Source organism: Phoxinus phoxinus, assembly GCF_949152265.1.
Source record: "Phoxinus phoxinus genome assembly, chromosome: 9".
Taxonomy (NCBI): domain Eukaryota; kingdom Metazoa; phylum Chordata; class Actinopteri; order Cypriniformes; family Leuciscidae; genus Phoxinus; species Phoxinus phoxinus.
Window position 1 is genome coordinate 31,702,000 of NC_136884.1, and position 15,492 is coordinate 31,717,491.

The window sequence follows — 15,492 nt, forward strand, 5'->3', positions numbered from 1 at the left end:
TCGACCTTGTTGTGCATTATATTTGCACAATCTGCTATTATCATGATAATTATCAATTATTATACTACAGGGCCGTTGAATGCTTGAATCTGATTGGTTGACGAACGTTCTGAGGTGTGCAATTATTTTCAGGGAACCGCACGGTTAAAGTAGTTCCGGCAGGTCTTGACCTCATTACAGTTCCATATCACTTCGCGTAGTCAACTGTAATAACGGACAATACGATACAATTCATAACAAGAAAAAGCTGCAGCCCCATGCGCTTGATCTGCAATTTTCAATGTCTAACTTCACAATCAATGAAAACATGCAGTTTAATTTTAATAAATAAAGTAAACAGTCCTATTCACATACATGCCAACCCTCCCGATTTTTCCGGGAGACTCCCGAATTTCAAAGCCCCTCCCGAAAATCTCCCGGACCGACCTTTCTCCCGAATTTCTCCCGATATCCACCTGGACAACAATATTGCTACACCATCCGTCACTGGTCACTGGGCGCAGTTTCAGACCGAACAATAATAAAGGTTACACACCTAGAAGTCAAGCGCGGCAATCAGAACGGAAAAAGAAGCAGTCTATGCGCTGTCAGAGCGTACTGTGTCAGAGCCGTCTATGGGTTTGCGAGCCTCCGCTGTGCGCGCGCCTCCCCACGAGGCATTTATACTTCGCGCTCGCCGGTGTACTATTCTTTGAAAAGACAGGGTGCGACTCGGTGTAATTGTCCTCTAAACCATCAGGAATCAGCGGTGAGAAGAAGTCAGGTACACTCGTGAATGTTTATTTTAGTACACTTAAGTAGGCTTACACCAAAACCACACTACAAAAGAATCGTGCAAAGCAGTAAAACAGATTATTGCTTGTGACATTAGAAAAAAAAAAAATGGATATGAGAATGTAATCTACAACTAAATTAACGTTATCTTACATAATTTCTATGTTTTTATTTAGTTTTGTCAACCTTTTTATAAAACATGGCCATTTTTTTATTTCAAGGGCTTATGTCTGCTATTGTAGGCTCATTTAGTTAATATCTCCGAATATCTCCCTAATTCTGAGGTCTCAAGGTTGGCAAGTATGCCTATTCATAATCAATAGAAAATTAAACTGAATATTTAAATAAATTGATAGTCCTGTTGCACGGGTTTTCGTAATTATTGAAGATAATATAACACATAAATAAAATTGATAGGCCTATACTTGTTAAAAGGGCTTTGTGTTTCATTTATTAGTCTAGTCTACTGTCACTAATAGAAAAAAAGAATGAACGAATTAATTAAAACGAATTGAATTAATAAATAAATAATAATATTGACGCACATGCTTCTCTCTAAGGCCGGTTATGAATGTAATTTGATACTTATGTTATGACTGATCATGCACGCGTTTTCAGCGCGTTCAGTCTGTGTTCACAGGTGTTTAAAATCTGCTACATTCACAGTCAGAGAATGTTTCTAGTCGTTAAGTGTGTGTCCAGCATTACTCTGCTATCAGCGGCTCAAACCTCCGTTACTAACTCTAAAATGACATTCTGGAATTAGCAACGGAGCATGGGTTTAGATGCGCAAGGAATTAGTCCTACATACTAGAGCGTTTTAATAACAAAAACTTTACAAACGTCTTGAAATACATCATCTGAACAATATTTCGAGGTGTGGTAACTGTAGTATAAGCGGAATAATTGACTCCGCTTCGCGTCGTGACCGCATTACCACCTCGGGTGTGCATTATTTTTATAATAATTCAACGGCCTGTCGTCAATTATTCCTTACTCAATCATCTCTGTAGTTAAAACATTAAAACACAGCATGCCAAAGGAAAAGTGTTCGAAAGCATTGCATCCACAACAAATATTTATAGGCTATTTATTGAATATATATATATATATATATATATATATATATATATATATCTGTCTGCTGTGTGTCATAGCTGTGTGACAGCCTCTGCCTCCCCATCACATAGCTAGAAATATGAGATAATCTTGTTAAAGTTTACTATTGAACTTAATAAACATTACATAATGATCAACAGGGTGTTATTTTATGTAAATTCAAATGTTTACACGTTATTAAACTTTAAATTCAATGCACTTTTTTTTTGCATTTACAAATGCAGTTTGCTAGCTATGAGTGATCTGCATGTTCAACAGAAAATTGAACAATATAAGAATGACTTACTTGATGATTTACTTTATATTAGGTGTCTTTAACTGTGTACATGCATCAAAATAATAAAAATAGTTGTTTAATACAATGTACTTCATGTTCAATTCCAAAACACTCTTGCTGTTATTGAGGTATGATACAGGTAAGGTTAGGGACCGGGCTGGTGGTGTTTTAAGCTACATTGTGTAATTATTTAAGTTGTTTCTTAGCAAAATACACTTTGTTCTTTCAAATTTATATGTACTCATTAGTGTATAACTAATCAAGTATTCCCGTAAGCGTAGAATCTGCCATTTATAATACATACGGGTGAGCTGCTCGAATGGCGGAAGCCATGTTGCGCCTCCATCTTGAAAATACATTAGCCAAAGAGGGACATACCTGGAAATTCAACCTTAGCTTTTCGCGTTTTTACACTCAGTGGCACCGTGACGAATGTAAGGGGGAGATTACTCGCGACTCTGCAGATTTGAAATAAAACGTCCGCAGAATAGGAGGGGCTAGAAAGTAATATTCAGTTGGTAGTCATATACAATTTCGCCGCTAGATGGGAGTAATTCCTACACAGTGTAGCTTTAAGGATTGATTAAGGGGTCAACAGTGTACAGGGGTCAATTTGATTATTAAAGGAAAACTGTTCAAACTGTTTATATTACATTGTTTGGATAAATGAAAAAGTATTTTATTGAAAAGTACATTTTCTTGTCCTGTTGAAGTAGATTCAAGGAATCCTCTGGGCCCGGTTTTTCAAAAGTAATCCTCAAGGATTTTGGATAACGGATTGGATCAAATCTTGAAAATGGGTTTTTCAAAAGAAAACACGGATTACATAATCGGATTAGATCATGTAATCCAATCTTGGTTTTGATCTGGATCAAACCTTTAGTTTGGGTTTTTCAGAACTTTTTTGTAGGATTTGGATAACTTTGATCCAAAAAATCTGGATTAAACTGATAATCCGGTTTAATCAAGGGTGGATTCAGCGTGGATTTCATGCCCAAAATGTAATGAAAACTTTAAAAATGTATCAAATAATACTATATTTGGACCATGCAGTATCTTACAAGATATCCTATTTATTCATAAGGTTTTAATTTTATTTATTCATCCAGCAGGCTACAGTGATTAGGTAGGCTTTAACGTATTCAGCCTTTCAGTATAGGCCTACACAGCAAAGTAGAAAGAGTTTAGCCTCATAAAAAAATCCCCCAAACAGCTGTCAAAATTGACCAAAAACAATACATTTTATTCTGTCACTAATTGATATATATTTTCATCACAATCGAAAATATTTTTGTTTTTATAATATTTATTAGTGATGCATGCAATGATTACAGAATAACCCAAAAAATGCAAAGAATGCCAATCACTGATTTTTGAAATCCAAATCAGAAATAGTGTCTAACTATTGCGTCCCTTCTTGCACGTCCTGTTTGCTCGTTCTGGCAGAATGCAGGAGGTTGGTTAGGGTCTCCAAGGGGCTCAGGTGCATCATTGTCAGCACAGAGAGGGACATTGCGCTTAGTAGCAATATTGTGCAGGACAATACAGGCAAGGGTTATGTTGCATGCTTTCTGTGGTTCCGCTCTCAGGTAGTTAAGGCATGCAAAACGCCTCTTAACCCCCTGGGGTCTGAGGGGTTTTTGGGGCCCTTGAGAGGTTTTGACATGCCCTGACATTTGTGCTTATTTCATCTACTTACAACATACCTTTGGCCAACACATAATTATGCTGTATTGCAGCACAAACTCTGCTACAATAATATGTGAGCAAAATGGAAGTTACATGTTTGCATTTTATAGAAAAAAAATATTATGCGTGGTTAGTACGTTTTGGGAAAAAATGTGTCACTGCAATGAGCTCATATAACTCATACTGAATAGTTTGGCACAAGACTTTTGAGTTACCATTCTTGTAGGCTAGAATGTTTACTACAGAATGATGTGAAAATCATTCTGATCACTCTTTCACAAAACAACAATATAATGATTTAAACTTTGCAAGTCAGTTTTTGTGCCAGTACTGCTTTATGCGTAGGGGTGTTGATGGCCATGAATATGAATGAGGGGAGACAATAGACACTCCCCCATCCATGGCTAATGCCCCATCACAGTGCTGTGAGGCAGAGAGGAGAATCTGAGAATGAGAGGACATTCAAAGGTTTTGTTTTTTAAATCTGTTTTTATTGTAATTCCTCTATGTGGAGGAACTAAATGTTGTGCCTCACAAGACCACAGTGCTACCGTACATATATAAACATATAGTACCAGTCAAACGTTTGGACACATTACCATTTTTAATATTTTTAATATTTTTGGAAGATGGCTGCATTTAATTGATAAAAAATACAGAAACAACAGTAATATTGTGAAATATTATTACAATTTAAAATAATGATTTTCTATTTTAATATACTTTAAAATATAATTTATTTCTTTGATCAAAGCTGAATTTTCAGCATCCTTACTCCAGTCTTCAGTGTCACATGATCCTTCAGAAATCAGTATAATATCATGATCTGATAATCAGGTATTATCAATGTTGGAAACCGTTGTGCTGCTTAATATTTTTTTATAACCTTTGATATTTTTTTCAGGATTCACTGATTAAAAAGAAAAGCATTTATTCAAAATAGAAATCTTTCCTAACAATATAACTTAACACATCCTTTAAAAAAAAGAAAGAAAGGTAGTGTATACTGTTACAAACAGACTCATGGGCGAATGTGAGTAAACAGAGGTCACTTGCGGTCCAGTTTCCTGTGCGGGCAGGAATCATGCAGTCTGTGCAACCATGTCCACATCAGTCTCGGTTTTCCATGACAGGGTGGACTTGGACCTGTTGCTTGTTTGCCATGGCTCTCTTCAAGACCGGTGCTTGGACATGTTCATTGTCACATCTGTTGATAACACAATCAAAGAAACTGTATTATTATCGCTATCAATCACTATGGCCATGGATTAAGAAAAAGACAACTGATTTTGTAATTTCACACAAGAATAGGTAGGCCCTACTTGTATATTATGACGAGTATATTATGTATATTGTAAACACAATTACATTTCATCAGTAAAATATTACTTCTGTGCACTTACTATCATTCTCGATTGAGAACTGAACGACACCTGCGTGTCCCTCTGCTGGAGAAGGAGATCGTGATGCAAACACATTCCTAAAAAAATAAAAACAACTGTGTTAGGATACATTATCCAAAGATGGGCGATTAATGGGTATGGACGCACAATGCATGTAGTCTATATATCTGTTGATGGGCCATAGGACGGAGAAATATCTATTTATGGGCCATAGATCGCGAGCTGTTGATGGCCATTATCTGCGCACGCATTTAGAGCATTTCAAACATTTACACCTGCATTCACAATCATCTGTGGCAATATTTTAGCGTGTGTCATAGGCTAACCAAAACCGAACATTTATATATAAAAATATAATGTCTAGTATTTAGACAGTATCACATTTTACCGGAGGCTGAAATATATTTGCACGAAATCATATTTACACCTAAGCAGATATTCGCAAAAGTCAGTATTTTTAGCATGATAATCAGTGTCATAAGCTAATCAAAACGGATTGAAATATAATACAAATATGTTTAGAGAGTAATATCACATTGAAACACGACCATATACGAATATTAGGGATATTGTAAGGCAATCTTTCCTGTAAGATGTCAAAAGCTAACCAAAACTAAGCAAAATACAGTCTGAAAATTCACATGAGTTCTACTTAATCAGAAAAGAATTATATAAACACTAAACAACTTACTCGAACTTGTATCCTCTGTGGGATCAATTCGCTCTTGAAAATGCAGCCGTTCTCCGTCTGAGATGCAACCGTTTCTCTGAGGAAAAGGTGAATTCTTCCTCGCTGTCCATAATCATCTGGAGGACGACTTTACCAGAGAAGCGTGCCATCCTCAAAACGCGATGAACTATCCGTGCCATCCTCAAAACGCGATGAACTATCCGTGCCATCCTCAAAACGCGATGAACTATCCGTGAATCTGACGAGATACTGCGTGTTGTCATCATGGCATTGATCGGAGGGCGTGTGCGATGCGTATAGATCACCTCAACTATTAGCATGTGAATAGCGCCGGGGGGCGTGGCTGCATCAGCTCATTAAAAATAATGAAGAAGGAACGAAAAACTGCGCCTCTCCTTGGTTTCAAACGGATTACATAAACTAAGAATATGTGTATAGAATAATGTTATAAAGAATAATGTTTTTTAATATAAATTACTTCATTTAAAAGAAGAGAATTCTAGCTTCATAAAGACAAATGTCTCGTTCCTGAGTGACAAGTATTCGCTGAGTTACAGTTCATTTTCGGACGCGTTTCAGAATGGACTTCCCTGACAGAGAGAATGCAGAACTCGCATCATGTTTATTTTTCTTTATTTGGCGAAAGACACAACACTTTGTTTTTATTGTGAGTATACACAAAAAAAATAGAAACTTAACTGGATCGAATGATGTAAAACACTTAAATGTAAGATCAAAACCAACAAAGTATTTTGAATCTCTTTTGCACTGATAAGAAAAAAAGCGAGCAGATCACGCCGGCGTGATTGCCGACCCCAGGGGGTTAAAACACAACACATCTAGTTTCTGAACCTTTGTCCAAAGTCAAATTTAGATTTATCCTGACATTTCTAAAAAGAAAAAGGTTGATTAACCCAGGACTATCTATTTAAGTAAAGCAAGACAAGTAAAAACAATTCAAAGAAACTAAAGTAATTTTGTGAAAAAAAGGGTAAAAATCTGTGCACATGTTTGTAACACAGACAAACTCAAGGTATGCAAGGACACTGTCCTTTGGACTCTTAATGACATCCATGCTCAAACTCTAACACTTCCACTATTGAACTGCCAGTGTGTGGCACACTCAGAAAAACACCAGTGTTGGGGGGACACCGAGGTTAGTAAAGACCATCCATACTGAATAGAGGACGTTTCCGCCGTGCAACATGTTTACTAAAACACTGAAAATTGTGTTCCATGGAACATCACAGTACTTCTGACCATTGGTCAATTTCAGAACACAGATGAATTCAAACTCACCTCACAAGCAGAGTCGTTTGGTGTGGCTCTGGATGACTGACAGCCTGATCTCGATTCGGTCTCTGTACAAGGGAACACAGGGAGATTCAGTGCTTGGCTTTCCTCAAGTCATAAAACTACATATAGGCATAACATACTCAACTCACATGCCTGACAGACAAAATTCTACTCAAAATATACATCAAGACAAGAAAATAAATCATCTAAAAATGGCCTGATATTGCCACATGTTTTTCATGCCACAAACCCTTAGCAGACATGACATGCATTGCCAAAAGTTACCAATATTTACTCAAAACTATAACTGACCACTGGCAAGGTCTGTTGAGAACATAGGGGGTGACACCTCCTGGTGCTGGACTCCAACTTCACTAATCCCCTCTTTCGTAGAAGTGTCCAATTGACCTCTGACACAGTGCACCTAAAAAAAGAACAGCAATAAGCAAAGATGAATAGGCATCAACTGGTACAGATGATAATACTACATATGTGCAAAGACAGAATATTTAACAAGATTTAGCAACCATTTTGTATAAGGGAGGCATGTCACTGCACAACAAATTTCAGCATCAAGCCGCAGGAAACAGCTGACAAAGCACCATATTGGTACACATAGATGCCACAACTAAGAATGTGTATTAAGGAGAGAAACGCTCTTCCTTAACTAGCCACTTTACAAGCACATGCTAGTTTCTACATCTGTGTGACACAGAGGAATATTCATGTTATGTGAGGACAGTTTGTAACACAGACAAACTCAAGGTATGCAAGGACACTGTCCTTTGGACTCTTAATGACATCCATGCTCAAACTCTAAGACTGCCACTATTGAACTCCCAGTGTGTGGCACACTCAGAAAAACAACAGTGTTGGGGGGACACCGAGGTTAGTAAAGACCATCCATACTGAATAGAGGACGTTTCCGCCGTGCAACATGTTTACTAAAACACCGAAAATTGTGTTCCATGGAACATCACAGTACTTCTGACCATTGGTCAATTTCAGAACACAGATGAATTCAAACTCACCTCACAAGCAGAGTCGTTTGGTGTGGCTCTGGATGACTGACAGCCTGATCTCGATTCGGTCTCTGTACAAGGGAACACAGGGAGATTCAGTGCTTGGCTTTCCTCAAGTCATAAAACTACATATAGGCATAACATACTCAACTCACATGCCTGACAGACAAAATTCTACTCAAAATATACATCAAGACAAGAAAATAAATTATCTAAAAATGGCCTGATATTGCCACATGTTTATCATGCTACAAACCCTTAAGCAGACATGACATGCATTGCCAAAAGTTACCAATATTTACTCAAAACTATAACTGACCACTGGCAAGGTCTGTTGAGAACATAGGGGGTGACACCTCCTGGTGCTGGACTCCAACTTCACTAATCCCCTCTTTCGTAGAAGTGTCCAATTGACCTCTGACACAGTGCACCTAAAAAAAGAACCCCACTCAAACCTTTAGGTTTATGACACTCAAAATGATGTAGACAGGGGAACAAAATGTTTAAAGATGACTATCTGTACCGACAAAGATTTTCAGACTGTATCTGCAGTATAATTGTAATTCATTGATAAATATGTTGCTTACGTAACTACCTCATTTCTAAAAATTCATACATCCCGAAATAAACAGCTGAATTCAAACTAACCTCATGCTCTGCTGTTGTGGGACTGGATGACTGACACTCTGCTCTCAATGCGGTGTCTGTTGAAGAGAACACAGGACATGAAGGCACAGTGCTTTGCAAGACCCTAGTATTTAACAGTCATTGCTCATTCAAGCAGGGACTCACCTCTGAATAAGTCTGCAGAGAAAACATTGGGTTCCAAGTCATGGCCGTGGTCACCAAGCTCTGCAACGGAGTGTTGGCCAGAAGGGAAGCTTGCACCACTGCGCTGTGTCTAAACAAGTTAAACAGAAAAATGCACATGTGAACTTGGACATCACTACACAATTGTGTTATTGTACAGTTGAACTGACTAAGGCAGAGTAACAATTTAAAATGGTCTGACCCTTGAATATGATTGGCTGGATCACATTTGATCCTTTTGTAAAATTCCCGTAATGTCACATCTCTGGCTGCATTTTGTTCTACGTTAGTACACCTTAGAAAGGTTACGCTGTCTGCATTTGTGAATTACTTGCCAACAATTCAGCTACAGGAAATTACTTTTGCGGAAGAATTGTTATTTACGAATAATTCACAAAATTTTGCCGTGCCCTAATTCAATAAAACTATGCCAGGTGTACGTGGTGATGCTTTGCGTTGTGAACTACTACTTTCCTTAGCCATTTTAAAACAAAGGGACTTATTGCTTTAACAGACAGACGTATTCAACCTAACCTCACAAGCAGAACTGCCCAAAGTCATATTGCAGGACTGGACTTCTGGTCTCTCACTGGTCTCTGTAGAATACAGGAGAGAATATGAGGAAGGCCAGGGTGGGGTTGTGCATCTCTCTAGAAGCAACCACACTATCATTGGTTCACATCCTTCATAGACACAATACGTTTATATGCCCACCATCACTAATGTAAACCATCTCAGTAAACATGGCCACATGTGGCATAAAAGTTTCTCACTCATCTACAGCACACCATTGACAATTAGATAAAACATCAAGTCAAACAGTCACTGACCTTTAATAAAGACTGTGGATGACATGGTTTGGTCTTTAATAGACTCTTGGGCAGCAGTGCTTGTAACAGTAGGGGGAATCTACAAAACATTCAGGACAAAACATACAGATAAGCTTGCTGGCATCACCTGGGAGAGTCATGCAAGTTCAAGATTAACCTCACAAGATTAACTGAAAACCGGATTGAATACCACCAAGCAGTGACTTCTTTTTTTTGGTTATAATTGTTGGCACTAACAAGCGATAGGTATTGTGTAATCTCTGTGCCATCATGAAGCTGACACAGCTTAACACACAGTAGCTTTTAAGACAGAGATGATTTCATTGTTATCAAGATGTCAAAATATAGGCTTTAAACCTTAACACCAATTCATTGAAAAAAAATAATAAAAATGACCAACCTCTTTACGCCAGGGCCACTCTTTTCCCCCATAGTCATACGTGATTTCAGTTCCTGCCGTAATTTCCTTCAGTGCAAAAAGGCAGAGATGTGGCTTCCCATCTGCTTCGATCAGCTTCATTTTGCAATTTGGTGCCTTGTGTTCATCGTTCACGAGTCGGCCAAATGACGAATCTTCAAGTGCTCCATCAATACTGCAAATTTACAGACATCATGCACTAAACAGACGTATATAGTAACACACTTTTTAATTGTACTTTAATTTGTAAGCAACTACACTAATGCCAACATCCAATACAAGTATAGGCCTAGTTGTTCGATGCACAGTTGATAAGTTAAAGTACAACATGAGATCTTTACTTCAGAAATCCTACACTTCTCACTTTAGAAATCTAAACATATTAGTCATTCTGAACTTACCACCATGTCTTCCGCTTCCATATGAAATCAAACATAAAGATCGAACATGCATTGTGGTACAGTGTACGTCTATGGTCAGCTTCAGCTGCATCAATGAGCTCCCCTCTATACTCCACCACAAAGTCTCCTTGGTTGAAAACCGCTAAAGTGAAGATACCACGACCTGCAGACACAACCTTATTAGAGACACAGGGGTAGCAGACTATACATTGGATACAACTCAGCACTGCAAATAATCACATCCAATTGAATTATTCCTATAAATTGCTACAATGCCACGTTTAAAATATAGCAACATACAGGCCCACCACTATTAACTCAAATATTATTACAATACTATTAACAACTTTAATTTATATTGATGTTTGTACAATTAATAGCCATAGACTGAAAACCACTGGTCATAATATCAACTCAAGAACCATAGCCGTGTAACCCCTCAGTCGAGCCCACAGTGTGTCAAAGCCACTCACCTTTCACTGGATTAATGTATTTTATCTCTAACATTGAACTCTTGTCTCTTCCTGCAAGGATGTGATCAGTGGCATCCTGAAGGGGAGTAGTTCTACGGGGCATGACAGAATTTGCTAAGGAAATTAAAAACAAAAATGTAAACAACACAAATTCACTACTTTTCATCTCACTAATACCATTGAGTTCTATGCTTTCATAACATTCAAATAAGATTTCCTGTCAGTATATCAATTTATTTGAAGTTCTGTGAGGGGACATACACAGACAAACAGAACATTAGCCCCCAGTTTCACAGACAATGCTTAACCTAGTCCCAGACTAAAATGCATGTCTGAGCTGTTTTAACTGAAAGCAACTTGCACTGACAGATCTTAAAATATGTCAGTGTCATTGTTTTGTCTCAAGATGCACACCAGTAATGCATTTTTCTAAGGCACGTTTATAAAAGCTACTTAAATGTCCTAATTGAACTAAGGCCTAACCTAATTCTGAACTTACCACCATGTCTTCCGCTTCCATATGAAATCAAACATAAAGATCGAACATGCATTGTGGTACAGTGTACGTCTATGTTCAGCTTCAGCTGCATCAATGAGCTCCCCTCTATACTCCACCACAAAGTCTCCTTGGTTGAAAACCGCTAAAGTGAAGATACCACGACCTGCAGACACAACCTTATTAGAGACACAGGGGTAGCAGACTATACATTGGATACAACTCAGCACTGCAAATAATCACATCCAATTGAATTATTCCTATAAATTGCTACAATGCCACGTTTAGAATATAGCAACATACAGGCCCACCACTATTAACTCAAATATTATTACAATACTATTAACAACTTTAATTTATATTGATGTTTGTACAATTAAAGAATGTGATTGTCATGAAGAATGAAGAATGTGTCATGTCATCCTGTCAGTCCTATTACTGTGACGTCAATCCTGTTAGTGTCATTCATTTCATAAAAAATATATTTGTAATGGCCTTCCAAGTTTTCCATTGTAACCCTATCTATATTGTATTTTGGACAAAGCCCTTCTTTTAATATCTCTCTTGTAAAAATATATATATTTTCTTCATTGACGTGATCATCCTCCAAAATGTGTATGTTCTTGGTCATCTGAATGAAACATATAAGATTGAAAAAAAAAATCTAATTTGAAACAATCTCAGTGAAAAGAGGGACTAAAATACTGCTAATATGTGAAAACTATAACATAGTTCTAATTAAAACTATTGTATACAAAATGCATGTAAAAAATATCAAAACATAAGGTCGATTGTCATAAGATAAAATAAATACATAGGCTAGCCTGCGATGGCACAATACAATTAATTGTGCTTTTAAGCTGTCTTTATTTCATGGATATTTAAAACAAATCGATTAAACTTGTATTATTTTTTAATTTGTCAAAGTTGAAAAGGCCGTGATAGCGTAGTATTGGGTCACGGTCATTACCCGTAACTGTTAAGTTTAACTTTTTATTGTCGTTATTTGTATGTTGCTTTAGTCAAAAGCGTCTGCTAAATACCATAACAATAACCATAACTATAACCATACTTGTCATTGGAACCTATTAAAACGTTTTTTTATTGATTTCTTACCTGCTCTCCACAACGTGCATATATCCAGATCTCCCGGGAAAATGAATCAGCTGATGACAGACGTAGCTCTCTCCTATCCAGCCAATCAAAATGAGTTGTGCAAACTGAGCATGCGCAGTGTTGAATTCGTGTCTAATTTCGCGCGTTGTGTATAATCTCCCGCGTTTGTGTATAATTTCCCGCGCCTGTGTGTCGCAACATGCAGGAACCACGACATCCGATAGGGGGCAGTGGCGGACACACAAATATACAAAATATGTCAGGGTTTTGGTACACAAAGACTTTTGAGAAAACCACTTTTTGGGTAATAAAACATGATAAGAAATGGTTTTATAAGGTTTATTTTTATGAGGACAGCCAACTGTCCTCCTATACCGGAGGGTCCTTATAGCTCTTTGAAATGTCTTGAAATCTGTCCTTCTATGCCCCAAAACAAACACACACACACACACACACACACACAATGACTGTGCAAATAAATAGTTAATTATTTCTGATATTCAGATTGGGAACCACAGAAACTTGATATAAATTATATTTTGCCTATAAGTATGGTCATGTTAACCCTCTGGGGTCTGAGGGGTTTTCTGGGTCCTGGAGGTGTTCTGACATGCTCTAACATTTGTGCTTATGTCTGTTACTTGTGACATTTTCATGGCTAAAGTCTTATTACACTGTATTCAGCAAAAACTCTGCTACAATAATATGTCAGCAGCATGTATGTAAAAGTTTGTAGTTTTGAGATAATAACATTTATGCGTGGTTTGTGAAAATGACACACAAAAAAGTCACTGAAATGAGGTCATGAAACCCGAACTGATTATTTCTTCACAGGACTTGTATCACGTAGCCTAGAATATTTGCTCCAAAACTATGTGAAAATCACCATGAATACTCATTCAGATAAGACAATATATTGATTTAAAATTTGTATGACATGTCTTGTTTAAGAAAGCTGTATGCGAATAGGCGTTAACCACTAATGAATATTGAGTGTTTCACACCTGAGAGAGACAAAGACCCTCCCATAATGGCCCTATTAGGAGCTCTCAGACACTGTCATTATGAGGAACCTTGCACAACGAATGAGGAGATAAAAAAATAATGGCTTTTTGATTGTTTGGATTTATTTACAACACAACATAATCCAAAGATACACAACAAATGGCAAATAAAGCACATTATTTAACACACTGAACTAAAGACAGAGACTTAACCAGTCACACACCTTTGTGCCATTCCTGAAACAGTGCACACCTGTCATTTCAAAGGTGTTTGATTTTTCACTTTACCATACTCATGGTCGTGTTAAAGTTAGCAGGACTGGTACCTAAAAAAAAAATAAAGAAAAAAAAGCTGTGAACATGCTGATATCAAGAGAAACTAGGGCTGCACTAGATTCTCTGGTAAATGCACTCGGGAGTAAACAGGCGTTCGGAACGGTCAAAAATGCGTGATAAAGAATCGGGTCTGATGTTTTTAGAACCCGGGCGGTACGAAAGAGAAAAATCAAAACGACGAAAAAAAGAGCTCACCGAGCCTGCCTGGAATTGAGTCTTTTGGCAGTTCTGATATATTCTAGGTTCTTGTGATCGGTCCAGATGATAAAAGGTACCCCCGACCCTTCTAACCAATGGCGCCATTCCTCCAACGCTAACTTGACTGCCAACAACTCACGGTTACCAATGTCATAGTTACGTTCGGCAGGGGATAATCGATGAGAAAAGAACCCGCACGGATGTATCTTGTCGTCTGTTTTGCCTCGACCTTTATCACGATAGCAACTCAAGCTATTGTTTTGATGCACGTTGCTATCGGAGCGTAGTGCATGGTTTCGCGGGCAGGCTGAACGTCTCCTCGGGCCGCCGCATATTGAATTCCATTGGTCTAACTTGGAATCAGCATCTCATGTGTCTACCGTGCGGTTGTATGTTTGATTATTTGTTTTTCCTTGGTTTACGTTTATTCCGTGCCTCACTGAGCACTGTAAACCGGAGTGAACTTGGTTTATTTCAAACTCTTAACCTGTTTTTGTTACTTTGTGCTAAGTGGTTTAATTTTTTGAATTATTTGATTTATCTTGTGAAATTGTTTTTTTACTTATTTGGGGGTATTGTACCTTCTAAACGTTTGTTATTTTTGTTTTATTAATTTTTTTGGAGTTTCTGTTGGATTGTAGTTACCTGTTTGTGTTTTTTTCTGTTACAGGAGCTGGGGGTTTCTGGAGGGTGAATGCAAGGCTGCCATTTGTGTGGTGTGTTCACATTTTAGTGCTGTGCGCCTTCTGCCATCTAATTTTCACGTGTGCATTTGGGTTTTTGTAGTGGACTATCGTGGGGGGTGGGGGGTGGGGTGGGGGGGGGGGGGGGGTTCGTTCTACAATTTGGCAGCTGACCCGGACCTCCAGATACCTCTCCTGTTGGTCATTTGGTTTTCTTTAATTGGAATTGATTTATAGTGTGTGTGTGAGTAGATGCAGATTGACGGTGTTTTTTTTATATTATTATATGGCCAATGTAGAGTTTTTCACTTTGAAGTTTTTAGCTATTTATTGGTCAATATTGACAAACATAATAAACTTTTCTATTTTTATGACTCATGTCTCCTCACCCACTCATTCAAGACGAACCTGTGTGCCCTTAGGGCTATTATTTCCCCAGTGGTCTGGGGTGGCGTA

The 15,492-nt window shown here is 37.8% G+C and overlaps 1 protein-coding gene across 1 annotated transcript; it reads right to left on the bottom strand.

Moving 5' to 3' along the window:
- Window positions 1–4,950: 4,950 nt before the first annotated feature.
- LOC307004683 (uncharacterized protein) lies at window positions 4,951–12,827 on the bottom strand. Its single transcript, XM_079624080.1, has 14 exons — window positions 12,816–12,827; window positions 11,204–11,317; window positions 10,731–10,893; window positions 10,312–10,504; window positions 9,912–9,990; window positions 9,616–9,677; window positions 9,064–9,172; window positions 8,920–8,975; window positions 8,591–8,702; window positions 8,281–8,342; window positions 7,562–7,673; window positions 7,253–7,314; window positions 5,263–5,339; window positions 4,951–5,066 (listed from the first exon to the last, which is right to left on the bottom strand). The coding sequence occupies exons 2-13, from the start codon at window positions 11,304–11,306 to the stop codon at window positions 5,265–5,267; spliced, it is 1,188 nt and encodes a 395-aa protein (XP_079480206.1). The 5' UTR covers window positions 11,307–11,317; window positions 12,816–12,827; the 3' UTR covers window positions 4,951–5,066; window positions 5,263–5,264.
- Window positions 12,828–15,492: the final 2,665 nt, after the last annotated feature.

Coding starts and splice junctions, on each gene's coding strand:
- LOC307004683 (XM_079624080.1), bottom strand. CDS start 11,306: ATGCCCCGTAGAACTACTCCCCTTCAGGATGCCACTGATCACATCCTT. Junction 10,894..11,203: donor ATACATTAATCCAGTGAAAG/GTGAGTGGCTTT, acceptor TTGTGTCTGCAG/GTCGTGGTATCTTCACTTTA. Junction 5,340..7,252: donor CAAACGACTCTGCTTGTGAG/GTGAGTTTGAAT, acceptor TTATTTTTTTAG/GAATGTGTTTGCATCACGAT.